Here is a 22894-nt window from a genome sequence, read left to right as displayed (position 1 = left end):
CATATTTTAGCTGTGATTATTAGAATCTATATAAAAACTAAATTTATTGAATCGTTTAGATCTCATGGCTTGCCATAATTTTTTTTAATAGACTTCTACAAAAACCAATTATTGTTTTAAGACATTAAATATTGTTTCATAGTTATTAAATAAATATCTAAAAATTATCATCAACATTAAACTTTTATTTAGAGCAGATGATATATTAGTTAATCACTTAAAATGATTAGAAAATAATGAAAAGCAAGAAAAAAAAAAGAGAAAAGAAATAATTCAAAGTTAATAGCAAAAGAACATTAAACCATAGAACAAAAAAACATTCGCAAAAGGAGAAAATGGATGAAAACAACAATTCTTTTATCTAATTCAATTGGAATATATCAAGTGATGTTAGTTCACATTAGATGTATTTAATGTATTGGGTCTCTTCCGATTAGGTTTGATTATTGTTTTTATAATAATTTTTCCAATAATCAAATGATTCGTTTTGATAAGAATTAAATAATTAAAACTCAATATTATGACCTTAGGTATGGAACATTAAATTAAGATCATTGTTTGGATTTTCATTATCTTTCAAATGAAATTTGTAAATATTCAATATGAAGTCGAAGTACTTGTTCACATCATGTTTGAAGCAAAATATTGGTTGCATTAGCAATATACCAAAACTTGAAAAGTTACATTTAATTAATTTATTTAAGATAACAATGTTCTACTTTTATTATTTTTATTGCATTAATATAAAAATATTTATTGATTGTTACTTATTATTATTACTATTTAAATAAACAATTCAAATAGTGAAAGTATTATTATTAGTGAATATAATAATAATATATCAAAACTAAAGAAAATATACTTTAACTTATAGGCTTTCGTTGTAAAATTTTATGTTTTGGTCGGTTTTATAAAAATTATAACTCTTATATGTTACTTTTAACTATAAACAACATAAATTATAAGTATCGAGGTATAATATGAATTTAATTAAATAAAAAATAAAAAGACAAATACACAAATCGATTTACACATTTTTAATTTTTTGAAAGCAAATCAGTTTACACCTTGTCTCCTACGCTATCCACTGTGTAGAAAATATCATCTACTAATCAAGAAACCTCTATTTACATATATATATATATATATATTTGCAACGAACATGTTTCCTTAGTCTAAAGTCAAAGTTATTGAAACTCACTAACCATGTAAATTTCACAATTATTTAAACTCTTTAATGATTCAATAAAATAAACGATTTTAGTTTTGGATATAACTAAATATAAATTTTAAAGAGTTCAAGGTTTATAAAAAAATCGATAAATAAATATTACTCAATATTTAATTTACTAAGAAAATCATCAATTAAGTAAACTTTACTTTAACAACGATTTCAATATTAATAAAGAAAGAAATAAAAGTTAATAAGTATTCTCATATGATAATAATAAGGAAATCATTAATTAAGAATAAAATAATTAACTTAATAAAAATTGTTAAGAATATGCATGTCACTATTGGTATTTTTGAGTAATGATAACGACAATGATATATATATGTATATAAAATAAAAAGATATAAAAGTATAAATAAATAAAATAATAAAGATAATTGCATGAGAACTAAAAACACAATGGATTGTTTCATTGACCATCATGTTACAAATCATAAATATTGAAAAATATAAAAAAAAATAGTTATCTTTTATAATTAAGTCGGGGGAGGGAAATTTGATCGTGGAATTATTTTTTTAAGTAATGCAAATGCAAAGACGGAATCAATTTGAGAGTTCATAGAGCAACTGTCATCCATCTACCAACTTCATTTGATGCTTTTGTTATTGTTATCATACCACCTTGGATTGGTGGTAAGATACCATCACAACTTTATATACATATACTGCGAATATCTTTTGTTCACAAAATAAATTACACTTATCAGTATCAATATACATTAACCCTCATTATTTTAAAAAAGCAACTTTGTTAATATCACTGACCCATATATCATTTTAAGTCTCTAACTTATTTGTTAAAAGACTTTACTAGGTATAAAAAATTATACAATTACAAAATACAATACTGCTTAAAATGCTATTGGTGATATTTCTCAAATCCATTAACAGTCAGTTGACTCAATTGAAACATTAACGATCGCCTGACTCAATTACAAAATCTATTAACGGTCAGTTGACTCAATTGATGCATTAACGGTCAACGGACTCAATTACAAAATACGTTAAAGGACAAAAAATGACTATTTATTATGTAACTCAAAGTCACAAATACTAAAAAATGAATTTATTTGTGTGGGATCAAACTACATTTAAAAAAAAAAAACATTAAAATGGAAACTTATTGCAATTTATGTTCTAAAGCATCAGAAAAAATGTATAAAAAACTACTCTATGATGTATGCAAATTATCTAAATGCCTTTCCTTGCTATCAAATTTATAAGAATAAGAATGACAAGTGTTATTCCCAGCCATCAAACTACTGAAAAGGTTCATTATTTTGGTTGCAAAAATGATGAATGAAGAATGACAATAAGTATTAGAGTGCTATTCCACCATTTTCTGTTTTACTCTCTTTTCTTTTATACGAAACTGTTATGCTCCTTCCTCAACAGATACAAATAGCGAAACCGAGTTATTGTATACATGAGTGTGACTTGACTTTCATTATAATTTTGGAAGCAGATAATTTATGATCAATGGATTGAGCCTACAGCATAATCACATAATCCTCAAGGATTTGAAAGAAAGGTGGGTACAGTCTTAACTAGGTGGAGGCCATTTCTATTCCATATTTTCTCATGATAGGAGTTGCACATTCTAAACTAGACCTGGTCACTACTGAAGAGGATTCTGAATCACAAGAGCTACCGGTCCATATTGTGTGCCTAGGAATATTGTTATTAGGTTCAGAAGGCTCCATCCAAAGATAGGCAAAAGGATTTGAAGGTGCAGGAATCTCCAATGCTCCTTCCAACATTTTCACCACAATACTCATCAAAGGCCTTGACTCCGGCCTGTATTGAACACACCACAAAGCTGTTTTGGTCATTCTCTCCGCCATATCTCTATCCTTTTTCTCAATTCCGCAGACTATCATCAACTCAACGAGATTTCCATGCTCAATCTTTTTCCACGCCCATCTTGGAAACCACTCTTGGCTTTCAGGAAGAGTTCTATCAAGGTTCCTTCTCTTACCTATGATTTCAAACAATAGCATCCCAAAGCTGTAAACATCACATTTATGGGTTATAGGATATGGCATCCAAAGTTCTGGTGCTGCATATCCAGGAGTACCCCTTCCTCCTGTCATGGTTACATGAGTTTTTTCTCTGTTGCAAAGCTTTGCCAAACCGAAATCAGCTACTTTAGGAAAGTACTTTGCATCTAAGAGAATGTTTCCAGGCTTTATGTCGTAGTGAATAATTCGCTGTTGGCATTCTTCATGTAAGTAAGCAATCCCTTTCGCTGTGCCTACTGCTATCTCATGAAGCTTTTCAAATCCCAATTTCTTGTCTTCACTGAATAAAAACTTGTCTAGCGAACCATTTGTCATGAACTCATAAACAAGAGCTTTTAAATTCCTCTCAAAACAGAAACCATAAAGTCGAACCAGATTAAAATGGTGAACTGTTCCAATTGTACTCACTTCTGCCATGAACTGCTCCTCAATTTTTTTATCAGAAGTTCCATGCAAAACCTTCACAGCCACAATGGTTCCATTACTAAAAATCCCTTTGTAAACTGCTCCAAAGCCACCTGAACCTAGCAAGTTGGTGAAATTATCAGTTGCAATCCTTAGCTGCTGAGTGGTGAATCTGATTGGCTTCTCTCTTTCCATGAGATTGAGGAATTTATGCATGGTTAATGTTAAAAATTTTGAGTCTGGGCAAACATCGCTGCTCTTTATTCGAGCTCTTTTACTGCATACATATGCTATGATAATTGCCTTTATAACAAGGACCACTGCAGAAGTGTAAGAAATCAGTTACAATACATAATCATCACTTGTAACTTTTATTTTACATGAAACCAAAAATCAATAACAAAACCAAAGGAAATACACCAGAGGTAAAAGCTTACCTACAGTCGCAATAATAGCAGCTGTTTCAACGCCTGCAGCACCTGTGCTTGGACTTGACATTAAGAAATAGATAGAAGTAATAGAAGTACAGCAAAAGTAGATTTGATTTACACAATTTTAGATGTCATGTCGAATAAAGATGTTGATTAACAATTTGGGAAACAGATTATGTAAAATCGCTAATGTGCAAGAACAGAAGAGAGAATATTTGATGTTGCATAATTTCTGAGAAATTTCAGGATGCAAAGCAATGCAGACAGCCATTCCATGATGGGACCGATAATTCCAGGAATATACTTGTTATTGTAGTGCAACTCCGAGTGGGGCACATCGCCTAATGATTAAAAACCTATGGCCGGCAGAGATATATATATATATATATATATATAGAGAGAGAGAGAGAGAGAGAGAGAGAGAGGACCATATGACCATAACATCACCCAAACATTCTTATTCTTAACCTATTTGACTTTGCTACCTGAATCATGACTATCTTCAGAAAATAGATGCAATATTAGTCGTGTACTATGTGTTAATTGTGACTTTTGAAAACTATGCACACTTAAACAATAGGCTATTATTTATTTTAGTAGTATCAGTGGAAACGGATTGATATTAATGTACACACAAATTACATACGGGATAAAGACAAGGAGGGGAGGGGGAGGGAGGAGAAGCAAAGAATTGCCTGGTTATTTCAGGAAGGTTCGAGCCAAGTCATCCTTATGGTTCTCTAACAAGCTTTAATATTAATCTATAAGTGTTGACAAATGGCAGGGGATTTATTCACCATTATAATTGTTGTTGGGGTGAAACTGTGTGTGAATCCTGCTACCGTAGCGGTCAATTCCTACCACTAAGTGTTGGAAATAGGTCCTCTAGAGTTAGGTGTCTCGTTGATATGTAAAAGAGCAAACGCTACATGCATATTGCAGCTCTTTTGTTTGACACTTCAATGAGCCAATTTCTTTCTTTTTCTCATAATTAATACAATAACTTTTGGTTGCTAATTTCACTAAATCTATGAAAAACCGTTAATAAATATCTTTTAATATATTGTAGAAGTAGATAATTTGCATCAGCAGGCAAAGACACGAAACACTGAAGGGAATGACAGAGGGGGATGTATTTACATTTTAATGTACTAAGTGGAACTGCTAGCCACTTCAATCTCATACTTTTTCATGGTAGGAGTTGTGCGTACTAACGTTGATTCTGTTACCACTGAAGAAGATTCTGAATCAACAGGGTTTTCAGTCCATGTTGTAAGGGCAAGAATACTAGGAATTTGAGTCTCCACAAGCAAATGCGCAAATGGATTGGAAGGTGCAGGGATTTTCATTGCTCCTTCCAACATTTTAACCACCATGCTCATCAATGGCCTCTGCTCAGGTCTATACTGGACACACCACAGAGCGGTTTTGACCATTCTCTCGGCTGTCTCTCTGCATATGTCATCAATCTCGCAGACTTTCATCAACTCCCCTAAATCTCCATTCTCAATATTTTTCCACACCCATCTTGGAAACCACTCTTGGCTCTCTGGGAGTTGAATGTCAAGGTTCCTTCTCCTACCTATGATCTCAAATAGTAGCATTCCAAAGCTATAAACATCACACTTATGGGTTATAGGATAAGGCATCCAAAGTTCTGGTGCTGCATATCCTGGTGTACCTCTGCCACCTGTCATGGTTATATGAGTATTTCCCTGTTGTAGAGCTTGGCCAAACCTAAATCAGCTACTTTAGGAGAGAACTGTGCATCTAGGAGAATGTTTCCAGGCTTTATGTCGTAGTGAATAATTCGCTGCTGGCACTCCTCATGTAAGTAAGTGATCCCTTTTGCCGTGCCTATTGCAATCTCATGAAGTTTTTGAAATCCTGATATCTTTTCTTCACTAAATAAAAACTTGTCAAGTGAGCCGTTTGTCATGTACTCGTAAACGAGGGCCCTCAGGTTCCAATCAAAGCAGAAGCCGTAGAGTCGAACAAGATTAAAATGATGAACTCTACCTATTGTACTCACTTCTGCCATGAATTGTTGCTCGATTTTTTTATCGGAGCTTCTATATAAAACTTTAACAGCTACGATGGTTTCATTATTGAAAACTCCCTTACACACAGCTCCAAAACCCCCTGAACCCAGCAGATTGGTAAAATTATCAGTTGCAATCCTTAGTTGCTGGGATGTAAATCTGATTGGTTTCTCCTTTTCCATGTCATTGAGGAATTTATCCATGGTTAGTGTCAAAAATTGGGGGAGGTGAACATTTTTCCTAAGAGCTTCAGCTCTTCTACTTAAACAGATAACGGCCATTATGACAAGAATCGTGATGATGATGATTACTGCAAAGCGTAGGAAATCATTACAAACCTATAATTTATTAGTTACTTTGGCATGGATGATTATGAAGAAAACAAAACCAAAGAACACAGAAACACTGGAGAAAACCTTACCTGTAGTTACAATTCCTGGGCTTGATGACATTGATGATGGCAGGAGAAGGCACAATTAAGCAGATGCAATTACAATATCTTAGATTTCAGAAGTAGAAGTATTTACCAACAATTTATGGAGAAAATGAATGAATATATAATATTGCAACGGAAGAAACAAGGTCAAAACTTACTCAAAATTTGTCTGTAACTCAGGATGTGGAGCAATGTGCAATCGTTTACAATATCTTATTTCATGCTCTTACCAGTTATTCCTATTCTAGTGTAACGTCTTCTTCTATTCAGGAGTCTAGATGAACTCCATGTGCAGTCGTTCAGCCAACCTATAAAAATATAACAAGGCCGGCCATGAAATGAAGCATTTATTGGACCATTTGACAAAGATAAATGCAAAAAACATTATTCGGGTCTGATAGAGTTTTTGAATGAAAGAACACGTAGCAAGTGAATATTATATTGATCAAAATAATGGTTTTCTAATATTTCTTTTTAAATAATAGGGGGGGTTGTGGGGGGGGAGGCTTATTCATTTCAAAATTAGATTACAATATATATAGATACAACCATCATCATTACGTAGAGGGATTACAACTTAATCTACCTAGAGTTGTTCTTAAGATATGAGAGCCGCATGGTTCTTACACAGAAGGAAAAGCTATATCATTTTACTAGGTCTGCTGCAGACATATATAGTTGTATTTTTTTTATCATCTGTCATGTACATCACTTTCAAGGACCTGTTTTACCTCTAAAAATATTTTCAATATGTTCTCAAAGTTCTAACACACCTCCTTAAAATCAGTTTTGAAGATACCTAAGAGTGATCTTAACTCTAGAAATTTATTGGTTGGCAATCCTTGGATCATAATGTCTGCCAACTGGTTGTTTGAGCTGTAGTGCTGCAATCTGATTTCCTTATTTTTCATAGCATCATGGATCATGAGAAACTTAACCAGGTTGTGTTTTGTTCTTCCATGATGTCCAGGGTTTTTTGCATTAGCAACAGTTGACTGGTTGTCAACCCATTAAGTGGTCGGATTAGTTTGAGGAAATCCCAAATCAGTTAATATTTTCCTCAACCAGAGGGCATCGTTTGTTGTTGAAGCTGCTGAGATATACTTAGCTTCTACAGATGATTGAGCAACTACTTTTTTTCTTAAGTTCCATGAGAAAACTCCACTGCTAAGAGAGAAAACAAAACCATATGTGCTTTTAAAATCTTAACTCCCTACCCAATCACTATCGGCATACCCTTGAAAAACTTGGCTTTACTCTTTGTTAAATTTAATTCCAAAATCAACAGTGCCTTTAACATATCCTAAATTCTTTTAGCTGTTTCCTAAAAAAAAAAAAATCTCTTATATATGAATCGATACAATATGACCATTGGAGCCTTGAATGAAGAGAAGAATGGTTATTTTCATAATATATGCACTCCCAACTACCCTTGAAGCTTTAGCAACTATAAATACAAGCTTCATCAACATTTATGAAAATTAGAAGACTTAAAAACACAGCTCAAGAGAGAAGAATTAGTCAAAATTCATTCAAAACCCATTGTACTTTTCTTAAATTTTAAAAGTCTTCTGGTCAAGCATATGTTAAGCTCTCATCTTTTCATTTAAACACTATATCAAATTTTCTATTCAACCTTTAAAAGGCATATTTGCTGCACTTATATTTCTCTCATTGTACTTGCTTAAGTGGTTATACCTTAACCAATAAAAAGGTAAAGTGGCTGCATTTTAACCATAGAAAAATATTGTATTGAATGGTTATTCTTGATCCACAAAAAGCATTGTATTGAATTTTGATCAAATAGTAAATTTTAAACTTCACAATGAACCCAAGAGAGAAGACATAGGTAAGGAGGTCGAACCTCTATAAAACACTTGCGTCGATATTTCTATTTTTCTTTTTACTTGAAGTTTAAATTTCTTCCATTGATCAAGATGTCAATTAATTTGTTTATCTTAAAATTGAACATTTGAATTAAAAAAGAGATTTTATCTTCTTAAAATTAAAAGGTTTTTTGAAATTTTATAAACAATCCAATTCATCCCCTTCTTGAACTTATTTATATTGAGCTTATTAATCTAACAAAGCCACTAGAGAAGACTCAATAAATCACCCAAAACCAGCTGCATCGAGGAAATGGAAGCTATCCTAAGCTGCTGGGAAGAGATTCTGGTGGGGTTCTGCATCCATCTCATCCAGATTCCAGATTCTTGTCTAATTCTGGAGTCTTGAACCTGAAGTTTTGAGGATTAGAGTCATGTGTAGCTTTCATCCTCTCAGAACATCTTTGCATGCTCGAGAGTAACCTCAGCAAGATATAATCCTCGCATTTTCGGAAAAGTGAAACTACATCCGGGGGAGGAAATTGTCTCAGCAATTCTTAAAACTCTTTCTTTTTCAAGAGGTAGGTAACAAAGACATGGAACATTTCATTTTGAGGATGGAGGAGAGGAATGAAATACCTTACATAAAATGTGACTGTTAATGGTTATCTGCTCATCATCGGGCAGACATAAATTTGGTGATGTATTATTCTTGTTTCTCCTTTATCCGGTAACACAGGAGATCAAACTATATTAAGAATTGCAGAAAAAAGTAGGATACATTTGGAAGGGCTAAGGAGTTCATTTAAAAGGAAGTCGCCATGTGAACACATGCTTATGTAGTTTCTCTGAAAATCATTTTTAGGTACAATCTCTGACAATAATCCAGTCTAATGAACCTCACAGAAACTGATGGAAGCAAAATCAGAATAATATTCTGGTACCTTCTTTTTGTACGGCTTCTCATGATTTAAGGTCAGCCTTAGTAGATGTGTAAGAATTTCACTGCTTTCATCTTCACATGGTCATACACAATATGCAGCCTTTTTGCAAAAATTAAAACCTGGAAAACCAAGAAACTGAACAAGAGCCATTGCGACCCCAATAGAAGTGTACATTTGTTGATCTTAAACCATCCAATAGCTGGCAATCTTGGCCAACAAAATGAAACTATGATATAAGCGTCTCATTTATCTCGGAGGGTTCATGCACATATACGAACGAGAGGGGGCAGAGAAAACGCAAGAATGAGATATGATTGCTACAAAATAATGCTTTTAATAAAATAAAAATACAATACATAAACAGTATGTCCTGAACATTTGATAGTAATCTCAATACTAGAAATTGACATTGTAAGGAGATTACACAAGCCCTAGCAACTCCTAGCCTAGTACACAAACAACCTCAGTTAGCTGCTCCAGTAGGTAGAGAAGCACATACGATCTGATCTGATCCCCAGAAGTCAACAGAGTTCTCTTCAAGAATCCAAATGTCTTTTTGGCCATTCCATACATTATGTATATAGATATAATACAAAAAGGAGACACAACAAGCATCCTCACTTGGTGCAAGTTCTGCACAACAGAAACATCCACTGTGATTAGAACATCTCCCTACATATATATAAATGACTTCGAAAAGCAAAACAATAGAAAAAGAAAAAGAGGGGACTTCAAATATCTCATTACCAACCCAAGAAGTATGCTACACACTCTGCATTTTGCTTGACATTTCTTTCACTTTTACACCATCCTTTTCCTGCAACAAAAAAATTTGAAAATGTTTAATTGAATCGATGTCACAGGCATCAAGTAGTAGCGATGAAAATCACACGTAAACTTAAAATAGCAAAAACAATTATATGAACAGTCTCACATATCACAACATCAATGTTACTCCCACAGTGTGCGTCTCTAGTATAACGGAAGGCAAAGCAGTTCAAAAGGCTTAATCATCTTCAGACATTAAGTAGTGTTGAGGTTGCTGAGCAAAAAAAAAAAAAAAAAAAAAAAAGTTTTGAGGTTCACATGTCAATGTGATGTCCCATATTGCTTAAAAGTGGGATGCAAAAAAAAGGACATATACACATGGAAGACCCAAAAACCCATATTGCTTAGATTTTTGGGTTCAAGTAGTGTCCAACGTGTATATGCATCCCCTTTGGTGTGATCCCCATAGACTCAAGGTTTGGCTTATTTCCCCATCAAATTGGTTTTCGTGCTTCAGGTGTAACTCGGTGCAACAGCTGACAAGTATGTTGATGCAGTATTTTTGAAACCCAAAAAGGTGATGCACCAAGATAACCTGGATGCACAAGAGATGTGTGGTTGAGTGTTGCCCTAAGGTGCGTGGGGAGCTAAGAAACAATGCGAAGGTGGTGCAATTGGGACCACCTTGACACAAGGAGATGTGTAAAAGTTGAGTGCTGATATAAGGGGTACATGGGTAGTTGAGAAAAATAGCACAGTTTGCTCACACAGCTAAGCTGATCACAACTCACAAGTGAATAGGGAAGATTTGTTGAGGCTCACATGTGAGTATGATATCTCACATCACTTACAGGTGGGATGCCAAAGTGGGATATATACACAGAGGACCCAAGTAGCTTAGGCTTTTGGATGCAAGTGGCATCCAACATGTATGTACAGTTAGCGTGCTCTCCATAAGCTTAAGGTTTGGTTTAACTCCCCAGCAAAATTGACCACGTAACATCATAAAACAATCTGAGAAGCACTTCCCAAAAACAAGATGAAATGTGGCAACCACGGCATAGATTCAAACTTTTCTACATTATCAAGAAAAATATTCTAGTATATAAAAGTATCTAAAGTACAGGAAGACCAGTCTGCATATTTATACATAGTGAATCAAACCACATGCTTCTCCTCCCTCCGTTTTCTCTAATTTTAATTCCCTCTTTACCTGGTTATTCCAATAAAAAAGTCCAAGTTTACTACAATTGAGACCAAATATCAATTAGCTAAAGAAGCTTTAAAATGTTATAAATGCTCCCTTGCCATACCATAATTCAGTGAAAAGCAAAAATCTTATCATTATGCCATTTTTGAAACACAAATTTGTTTAGTTCCTTTGGCAAAATTCAAAGTGAAAGTGAAACTACAGCCTCTCACATTTAGGGTTAAGGATGAAGCTCCAGGTTCCAAAAAGAAACTATAATAGTTCATTCCAGATCCCAAAAAGAAATCGCAATAGCATTGTAATCTCTCCTCACAATCGACAGCTTAATTAGTAACTTTGGCATACCTATAATGTTTAAAATACTTTGGACTATCTTGTGATAAAAAAAGGAGATTTTTTAACATACTCTTGATATCAGCCTTTTACATCTAGTAGATAATACCAGCTAGATCCTTACTAGATACAAATAAGCTTGAACATCAACCAGGTGGTCCACATGAGTAAAATAGCCCTAACCACAAGCCACAGAAGCATTTACCAAAAGGCAACCTCAAGATGTAATTCAAGTCAGTTTCTGAAACAGTTCCCAACTATTTTATGCCAAAATTACTTTTCCAAGCTTTAATATCCTACAAAAGACACCCAATAAATTCCAATCCTGAATAGTGAAAACATTCATTCCTTAGAGCATGTTTACTAGCCAGACATATCTTGCTGCGAAGCCAAAACAACCAGTAGATCATCAAGCTACAAGTAATTTTTGGAAATTCCATCATTAACATGGTCTGAAAGATAAGAACAGCTCTTCAATGCCGTGAATAACCTTGGTGAACAAACCATGCACATGACTTTGAACTAAGGTGGCATTTGGTACTTTGTTGGTAATGTGATTACTAGGTATGTGATTGCTGGGAAGATAGCATTACAGCGTTAGGTATACATGGTAATGTGATGATTGCATATAATTATTGGGAAGATTAAATAGTAATGTTTGGTTTATAAGTACTTTATTTGGAATGTAGTGTTAATTTACAAAATTACCGTTATATATGAAAATATAAAGGTGAATAAACTTATATTTTTTTAATGTAAATTTTTAATTTTTCAAACTCTCTTAAAATAATAAAAATAACATGACAAAAATAAAATAATATTGAATACTAATTATTTAAATATTAAACTATGAAATTACTAAATGTTTATTTTATAATAATTTTTATAATAATGCCTAGAATTATCACACTAATAATAAAAATCATTATGGATTTTCAGCTTGAGAGGGGTGTGTTTGTCCAACCAGTTCTCTTGACTTTCCCTCTTCCATGGGAAGCTCACTTTCCCTCCAGCTCAAGAGGGAATCACATTCCCTCTTGGGCCAGCAATGTCATTATGTTGGGAAAGTAACCTTCCCATCAAAGTACCATACCCAATGTGGTAAGGTCATTACATTCAATTAAATTCCTGGCAAAGTTCTTAACTTCCGCAATACGAAACAGGACCTAGAAGTAGCTAATAAATTCAGCAAAATTAGGTGATATTTTGTGGGTTTTAGGTCAAGATAAGCTTCAAGAGGACAAGTGGCAGGGGATATTAGGGACTTTGCCCTGGGTTTCAAATAAAAAAGGAACTGAAGAGAGAAACAGAGATGGAACATCAAAATCCTACATGCACAAGTTGCAAAAGCTCTAGACATCCAACTCCACAAAGAGCTAAATAAAAATGGATTCTTTGCATTTTCCAAAAGCTTGTGGTTTCAAGCAGCAAGAATACTTAATGTTTTATTTGGGGGTAAGTAACTAAAACGACAGGTGGTAAATGTGCAGGTTCAGGTTGGACTCTTTTGGGTTCAGGTCACAATAGTTTTGGGTCGTTCCAAGTTCGGGGCCTTTTCAACTCTGGTCATTTTGGACCGGGTTGTCTCGAGTTCAGATCAGGTTCGGGTTCAAGTTGAAATAAAATTGGCATTTAAATTTCGCATTTTGTAAAATATCATTTAATTACAAATTCAATCATCTTAAATCTTAGTATTAAGTTCAAGCTATTATTGGTTTGGTTCGGATTGGACTTGAGTTTGTTTGTTGACTTTTTGGTCACCTCAGGTCTGATCAAGTTCAGATTCGAGTTCATTCTGCCACCTCTAACCAAAACACTTTGCTTCAAGTTGAAACCCTAACTCTCATGAAAGATCATACACCACTGTCTAGCCTTCATAAAGTAATTCCAACTCTATGGCAATACCTACTGCATCATGCCAGTCTTCCTCACCAGTTAAACAAAAATATGAAGGATTCTAGACAAATGTTACTATAATTTCACTTAATAAAGTGACCAGATCTTATTATCCATAATGCATCCTCAAAGCATAATTTCATGTTCAGGAAATCTTCTTTTATAATATTCTAGAGTCTTCCAAACCGATTCTAGATATTAATCACTAGTGATTAGTGACTACAATGCTAAGCTAAGAATCAAGTTTTAAATGTTTTTCTTTAGTGTCAAGAACAACCTAACTAGATCTATGACCCCAAGAGTTAGGTACACACTAATACTTGAAAGGTTTTAGATGTATAAGATCTATTTTAGAGATCAGTAAGCCCCTCCCTCTCTCCATCTGGAAAACAAAAATCCCTTGACCTCCTTTCTACTCGTTGTAGCACCATTTCCTCTAAAAGATCTAAAGATGCTAAATTGTTTTTTCCTTTCTGAAATACTAAAAGCCATATGCAGCCTTCATTTCATACATCGCATGTCTATAAAATCCAAAAGGAATGAAAGCAGGACACCAGGCTCCCTTGACTAAGATCAAGCAACCAACTTTATACAATATTTAGAGACACCAAAACAAATTAAAGCATAAAAAAGTCCAACTTTTTAGGGTCAAATAATGTGATTGATATGATAAGGATATATCATCGCTTATAACAAAAGAACAGTGATTGCTTAGAAGCTACTTCCCAAGTACCCCTAGTGCAATACTTTTTTTTCACCAAACTTAGCAACAATTCCAAACTAAAGGAGCTAAAAGTTATGACTTAGAAACTTAACTTTCCGTTGAAGATATACCATTAAACGAATTTATTTACGCTTACCAATCCCTTGCTCTCATAATAATCATCCAATGCCCACTGATACTTGGACTGATTTAAGCCAAACCAGCGAGCTAAATGGTATCCAAGCTTGAATGAGCTGCAAAACAAAACAAAAAAAAAAGTAAAAATACGTTTCTGTTTATTGTCGAGAAAATGCAAACTATGAAGACAATTAAAGTGTAGCTGATCCGCCATGCTAATGTAAAGCTTTGATTAATAAACCCGTTTCATTTCTTTTTTTCAAACGTCAAAAAGAAAAAAGACAGACACACATGAATTCTAATTAACCCCAAAAGTTCTTTTTCTAAATATAAAAAAGTGAAGATAAAGAAGAAGATACCGTTTTGCACTTTAGAGGCAGCATTTTTGAAGAAACCCAGAAGGGCCATCAGAAGCGGAAGCAACAAAAGACTTAGCAAACTGTGGGGCGGCGGCTGACAGGGGGAGGAGGAGCAGCAGCAAGAGGAGGCGCGGCCACCTTCTTCGGAGATTCAAAGACAGGTGGTGCAGTGGGCGTAGGTGTAGAAGGCGGGGTAACGAAGACAGTGTAGGGGCCGATCTTGCGATCATGGGCGGAGGGTAGAAGGGTCTCTGTTGATTGGCATTTTTTGGATTAAAAAGAATGGGAGGGAAAGGAAGATGGAGAAAGTGAGAGTGAGATTGGGAGGGCTTGGGTGGGGATAGACACAGAAGAAGAGAAGAGTGGGACAGCTGAGTGGGAACAACTCACGCAACCCAAGTGGGGGAAGATTGTATACTATACTTACGATGCTTTTTCAGATCTTTGTCTTTGATTGATACTTTTATTCTCCCTTCTCTCTCCTTCCACTTTTCTTTTCCTTTTTATAATTAAAAATAATAATTACATCTCTAAACCTTTTTTTTTATTTTTTATTATATTCAAATAATTTTTATATTTATAACTTATAATCCGATAAGGCTTACAATCAAAAACATATACTTTGTAGCTTGTAATTTAAATGCCCTAAGCCAGTTGGTATGGAAGTCGTTATGTTTTTTGGAACATGATAAAATTAATTGAGTGAGAAATATCTTATATAATATATGATTATTTTGATTTAATTTTGTCATATCACATCATTTATAATAAAGGCAATGGATGTTAATTGATTATAAATGTAACAATCTTTAACGCAATTTGTCATGTGACATCTTTCTGTCAATATAAAAATCTATTTAAATGTAAAATTATTATATAAATTTATTTAGATAAAAAAATAAACAATCTCACATGAAAAAATTAGAAGACTCTCTTCTTTAAGAATAGTTATAAAAAATCTTCTTGACTTAATTATTAGACACATTTAAGTTGAGATTAAATAAAAAATATTTTCTTAAGTAAGTAAGAGTGTTTATTTTCTCTAGACTCTTTTTAGAATAGTAAGAGATTTTAGTATTTTTTGTTTGACCAACCAATGTGAGATTTTGACCATTATTCACCTTAGTAGGGTTTTTTAATCTTACCAAGATTGGTGTTCACCTTAATATGGTTTTTAACCTCACCACAATTGGTGTTTTTCAGAACCCCAACATCATTATTATTGTAAAGACCTAGGATCATGGTGTCTCTCAATATTTCATTTGAACTTAATCTTTTCCTTCAAATTTATATTAATGGGGTGAATAGTTAACCTAAAAACCAATTTTATGTACGAGTCTCTATATGTCTAATTTAGCTAATTTGGCTAATTTGGCTATGAAAAGCTTATTAAGTTTATATTCTATTTTGGCTACCTAAGGTATTTAGGTATATATTTATCTTAAATATGAATCAAACATAAGCTATTCAAATCAATGGTTTATTATAAACTTTATAGTCTTTTCTACTTGTGATCAAGCAAAGAAGCATTAATCATGGATTTGAATAAACCATATAACACCCATTAATATTAAGCAAAGAAAATTCATATATTCAAACTACATATTTAAATAAACCATAATCTTAGAAAACTAATTTAGTTTATCATCATTTCTTCAAAAAACATCACAATTTCAAAAGAACAAATCATTTCTACAGCAAAAAAGATAAGAGAGAAACGAAAAACTAGAATGAAGAACAAGGCTGCAGATGATCTCAATCTTCAATCCTCTTCATTTTCCTCTAATTTCCTCTTTTTGTAGAACCCATTTCTTCTCTCTAACTGCCATTTGTTTCCCATTATGACTCTCGTTTTTCCAATGATTGAAAATACCTATTTATAACCACCAAAAAACCTTAAAAAAATGAAATCCCAAATAGTTGAATTCTATTGAAATGAGTAGGGGCATCATGGCTGCCCTTTTTGGGCACCGCGACGCCCTACGTTTAAGTAATTTTTTCCAGCGTCTTCCATTTGGTGCCGTTGCCTTCCTCCACGGGTGCCACAATGTTGAGCTATAGGGATTTAGTATGGGAGCAGTCCTTCCCTTGGGCGCAACGGCCTTGGGTCTTGCAAGGCCGCAATGCTACTCGTTGTGCTGCCTAGGTGGAAACTACTACAGTACCTCATCTTGCAATGCGATTTTCTCCTACCTCAATGTTGATATAGGAGAAATGGTAAACATGAATGTTGTAGGTCTACATCTCAGCTTTTCAATGGTTTAAGAATAAGTTAATTGAATCTCTGCAACTTAAGTTATGTTTGAATTATAACAACATATTCGGTAAAAATCTGCACTTAGTCTCCATTGCATAGTTCATCACCATTTAACCTTATACATATGAAAACTTACAAACACAAGGACTAAATTAGTGTTGGCATAAAATAAGACTTTCAACATGAAAATGAACTAGAATTACTTAAATTAAACTAAGTTTACATGGTTTAAACTAATCAATTAAAAATATAAAAATTATCTAAAAACTACTTAAAACACAAGAACTTAACTACATTAATATCTCAAAATGTGACTAAATAACTTTACATAATAAAGTTAGCAGACACTTACCACCATCCCAACATCAGATCATTCACATTGAGCATCTCCAACACATAGTGGAATTTTGCCTCGCAATGGTAGGGATTGCTCTATGCGTATCATTGAGCATTGACAAATGTGGAATGATGCCTTATATCATGTAGAAATGCTATCATCATTCATCATACTATATGCAATCAACTCGTGTGGAATGTTACCCCACACCATATGAAAATGGTAGGAAAACATACACATCTAAAACATTTTCTCATATCTGAACTTATCATCAACACATATTTATTACAAGTAGACTCTTGCTACACCTTTAAACTTTCTTATATGACATGTGGAAATTACATCACATATTTTTTCAAAGAACCATGATTCACATATTCTAATATTGTTGGTATAAAACATATCATAAGTTTAAGAGTGGGAATGTTTACCTCTACCTAAGTACTCATCTCTAGTTTCCTTATCAATCATTTAGGTACTCTTTTACCATGTGTTATATTCTTCCCAATATATTCAATCATCATGTTGACCATCAAGGATGAAGTTAGCAACATACATCCAATTATCATCCATAAGTCCATTCTAGGGATGGCAATGGGTATTCGTGGATACCCAACTCAATTATATACAATTAAGATACCCTAAAAATAAGCTTGGGATAAGTTCAGATCATTTAATTATTTAAATAATTAAATTAAAAATATACAATTCTTTTTATATATTTGAGGGAAAAAGGATTCAAATCCTACTATTTTTTTGAGAAGGAGATCATGCACCAACCAATGAACTAAATACCTAAGTGCTAAAGATGTACAATTTTACAAGTGTTTAAATTCAAATTCTCAATGCTAAAGGTGTACAATTTTATTAGTGTTTAAATTCAAACTAGGTCAACAAAGAAAACACTCAAGATCTTTAGCAACTTTGCAAGAAATTCCTTTTGTTAAAAATTGACAAATATATGAAAATTATGGTTACTCAAATCATTAATGTGATTCTATTAATATATTTTAATTAAAAAATTATTAGATTATTAATTATGTTGAAATAATATGAATATCATATCATATTACAAAGGAATATAATTACTATTATATATATACTTTAAATATAACTATATTTATTTTATATTTGGTATTAACATTACAAAAATTATAACTTATAAAATTATTAATTATAATATATATACCATTGTTTATATAAACTTATAATATATATACTTAAAGAAAGCTTTTGAGATTAGAATAATTTTGGACTTTAATTATTTTTTTAATTTTATATAATTAAAGACAAACACATATAATTAATTAAATCAAGGGTACACTTCACATACACCTTTTGTGGTATGACCTTTTTCACATTACACCCTAAGCTTTCTTTTTTTCCATATAAAACCATGTGTTTTATTTCTATTCCCTCAGAGACTAACGGTGTTAAATTTTCAGTTTAATATTCTGTAAATAAACAATAAAACCCTTTATCCCTTTATTCCTTTTTTATTTGTATAGACTGGTTGTATTTCCAGTTGTTTCTTTTCTTCGTCTAAATACCTTGTTCCTTTTCTTGATGGGCACAAGAACTGAATCTTTGTGTTGGATGTGCTAAGTTTTGGATCCAACTACGTTTCCTTTCTTGACTTTAATGAAATGGAAGTTTGATCGAGAAAAAAAAACATTTCTAGTGACAAAATTATTTCATTTTTATAAGCTTATAATTATCAGAAGTGGATAATTTTTAGACTTATCAAACAAACTATGCACGCACAACATTTATCATAATTCTAATTTGCAGGCAGATAAGGCTTTTTGGATGAAGATCGGAAGGGGAGTTACATAGCAATGGTGGTTTACCTCAATATGCAGTGTACATGATGTTCATGATTTCAATTTACTGTTGTAAAGGCTACTTTTTATTGAAAATTTAAGATGTATTCAACATAGAGAAAAGCAATCGTTTCCCTTTGCAATAACGTACAAGCAAATTCAACTCTGTTATTTCTTGGGTTAGAGAATGACATCTTTGAATCATCCTAAGGCTACTTGTACTTAAAAAACTATACAAAAGGAATGGGTTTCTTGGCTTTCCCTTATCTGCCAATTCCCCTCATCATCATCAAGAGCCATCAAAAACCTTGGTAACCTAATAAAGGAAAAAACAAAACACAAAATCCCCATTCCCCTAGGCTGAACAAAACATCAATTAGTTCAACATAGTTACTCCCTAAAATCTATACATCCCAGCCCATACAAAACAAAAGCTTGCTCGACATCAGCAGTACTGTGTCATCTAGAAGTGATTTTGCCAAAACAATCAGCACACTTAATAGACATATCAAAAGGTAAATCCCAACAACTTAGGTCAACACATGAAGTGTTGAAACTCATCATACTTGCCTTGAAACTCCATAACAAGCATTTAGCAGTATGTATAGATAGAGGACATAGTCCCAACCCATAAAAAACATGCAATATAATTACTATTATATATATTCTAAAATATTTTCAGTATATATATACTTTAAATATAAACATATTTATTTTCTATTTTATGTTAACATTATAAAAATTATAACTTATAAAATTATTAATTATAATATATATATATACACATATTTTGTATTATATAACTAGTAATGTCTTTTAATATATACACTTTATATTATATATTATGTTCATTTATGAAGAATATAATTACTATTATATAAGTTAACAATTACTAAAAATAAAATAATATTGATTTTATTTATAATTTAATAATAATAATAATAATAATAATATATTAATAGGTAAAAACCCTAACTGCTCCTTGTTTTTATTCGTTCTTTTCTTTACCTAGCCAGTAGCCACAGCTGCTCCTTCTTTTTCTTTTCTTCCTCAAGCTGTCAGTCGCTCCTTCTTTCTTCTTTTCTTCCTTGCTACTCAAGTGCTTAGTTCTCAACCCTAGCCACAGATTGATTCAATCCTCCATTCTTGGTCCTCCATTTGGGTAAATCTTATCTCTTTTTTATTTTCATTTTTGGGCAGCTATACAATGTCTAAAATTTGGTGGCATTTTAGCCTAAGCTTTGATACTCTTTTTTTTGAAAAGCAAAGCTATATGTTAATGAGTATTTAGATCAGTGGTATGCACCCAAAATTGATTGAGAAATGAAATGAAAAGTAAATTAATTTTTTATTTTTTTATTTTTTTTATTTTTTATAAAAAATTATCTATTTTCTTTAAGTGTTACATACATTTTTATTTTTTCTATTTATATAGAAACATGTATAACAATTGAAAATTCAATTGCCACATTTGTTGACGCTGACAAGGAAGAAAATGATTGAATTTTTCATGAGTCGTTATCTTGTTGTTGTAAACTTCTAATGTTGTTTAAATAGTTGATTTAAGTTTATATTGTTATTTGGATATTTATTTTTAGTTATTTAAGTTTATGGAAGAGATATTTATTTTGATTACTTAAATTTAAATTTTATTATTTGTTGAAGTCAATTTTATGGATTTTTTAAATTTTATTTAAACCCATAGTATCTTCCATTTCCCAATCTACTTGACCAAAGAAAGAACCCTGTCCTATACAATCACGCCACTAAGACTCCAACACCCAGTATAAAACTTTTAGAATTGGTCCATTGCGCTCAAGCCAAATCAAAAACTTTGAAGAGAGTATTGATGACAAAAAATATATATGGAAAAATTGTATAAAGTGGAAAAATATATCATAGTTGTTTATAATTGTATATATTCATTTCCATATATTTAAGAAAAATTGAATACTCATGGATAAAATTAAGATCATGATTTGTTGTACAATTTATCATGCTTGATATAAACCAAAAATATAAGACAATGCTTATAATCTTATACATTCGATCCTACCCACTTAACAAAAAGTCAATGCTCATGAACAAAGTTATGACCATGATCCACTATTAAGTTTTTGCAAATCTTTATATATATATATACAAAAGTTAACATTATAATTTTGAATTTATCATGCTACCTATGAACAAAAAATATAGGGTAATGTTTATAATTCTATACATTCATTATCACCCTGTTAGCAAAAAGTTAATGCTCATGAACAAAATCAAGATCATGATATGATGTTGTGTTCTTGCAGATCCTTGTGTATATAAAAAGGTTAACATCATAGTGTTAAATTTATAATGTTGCATGGGAACAAAAAAGAATATAAGGCAATGTTAGGCATAATTGTGAGTGAAATTCCAAAGTTTATTAGTATTAAAGGGTGGGCAAAGACTCTTTAGTGAGGCTTTTTTTTATTATTGGATTGTTTTGAAGGATCCTCTGTATGGGGAAAGAAATAAGAAGTTAAGCTTGGTAATGAGTTGATCAACTAAAGTATTAAGGTGAATGAGATCATAATATTAGATAAACAATAGAAAAAGCAATACTGTTGACAAAACAAACATTTGTCAATTATACATATAAAGTAAAAATAAGCAGATATGGGGATAAAACACATATTTTGTTAACATGTAATCCTCTGAATCAATGGTATTCAGTTTAATCAAACTATGACAGACTTATTAAACTTTAGTAAACATGAAAAAACCTTTCCAAAATATTAACATTACAACTTTTTAAATATAAAATCACAGTAGATACCAGATATGTAATTTATTTCTTGTGTAGAATTCCATAATGATAAACATCATAATAGAAAAGAAAGAAATAAATCCTAAAACCAAATGGTGAGTGAATGTAAACCAAACACACATAAAACAGAGTTGAGAGCAATTAATTCATCACAAAATATCATACAATTCGTCTTTCAATCTATCTATCAGAGCAAAACACAAAATATACAGTAAAAAGGACAAATAGTATTTATGACAAGCCTAACTTTGTTTATTCTCGTTTTACTTTTATTTTTGCTCTTTTTATTTGCATGGCAGAGGGCATATGTCTATAAAAGAATCAAAACCTGATTATAAAAAATAATGGGAGAAACAGAAAAGTTAAAACCAGAGGTGTCAATATTGGTTAGCTCGGCCCAACTCATCTCAAATATTATGGGTTAAAAAAATATGAATTGGGCTGAGCCAGTCAATTTTTTACATGGGTTATAAAAATCCCAACCCAAACTGCTCTTCATCAACCCATGAGCCAGGTTGGGGTAACTCATTTCTTTTTTTTCTTAAAAAAAATAAATCTATTTCCACAAATTTACCTGACAAGTTCCTTATCAATAAAATTGTTTCATGATTTAATTTATAAATTAAATAATAAAAATATGCTATAAACAAATAAATTATACTAAATATAAATTAGCAAATAAATTACATTAATTATAGTAAAGTTTCAATCTTTAACACAAACCACAAACCTATCAATATAAGTACTTGACCAAATATTTTCAAGATTCATTTATGTCCTTTTTAATCCTTAATCTCAAGCAAAATATTTGAATTTTATTTGGATAGTAATGATGTTTTAAGATCTGAATTATTATCATTTAATATTCATTACCATAAAAAAGAAAGAGATAGTGAGTTTTAATCTTAACTAAAATTATTAATTTGATAAG

General features: G+C 32.1%; 2 protein-coding genes and 1 pseudogene across 2 annotated transcripts; all 3 read right to left on the bottom strand.

Moving 5' to 3' along the window:
* Positions 1–2781: 2781 nt before the first annotated feature.
* On the bottom strand, positions 2782–3876 carry LOC110411612 (rust resistance kinase Lr10 pseudogene; annotated as a pseudogene).
* A 1366-nt stretch (positions 3877–5242) lies between these two features.
* LOC110411630 (G-type lectin S-receptor-like serine/threonine-protein kinase At1g34300) lies at positions 5243–6585 on the bottom strand. Its single transcript, XM_021421866.1, is given in 3 exon segments — positions 5243–5805; positions 5808–6443; positions 6555–6585. Coding segments are annotated over 3 exon segments (1230 nt in total).
* A 3045-nt stretch (positions 6586–9630) lies between these two features.
* Positions 9631–15162, bottom strand: LOC110411664 (hydroxyproline-rich glycoprotein family protein). Its single transcript, XM_021421919.2, is given in 7 exon segments — positions 9631–9972; positions 10087–10156; positions 14407–14486; positions 14489–14503; positions 14747–14845; positions 14848–14987; positions 14989–15162. Coding segments are annotated over 6 exon segments (411 nt in total). The 5' UTR covers positions 15012–15162; the 3' UTR covers positions 9631–9972; positions 10087–10102.
* Positions 15163–22894: the final 7732 nt, after the last annotated feature.

Source organism: Theobroma umbraticum, unplaced genomic scaffold (genome assembly GCF_002168275.2).
Source record: "Theobroma umbraticum cultivar Fairchild unplaced genomic scaffold, ASM216827v3 scaffold_56.0, whole genome shotgun sequence".
Classification (NCBI taxonomy): domain Eukaryota; kingdom Viridiplantae; phylum Streptophyta; class Magnoliopsida; order Malvales; family Malvaceae; genus Theobroma; species Theobroma umbraticum.
This window is presented reverse-complemented; position numbering and strand designations above follow the sequence as displayed.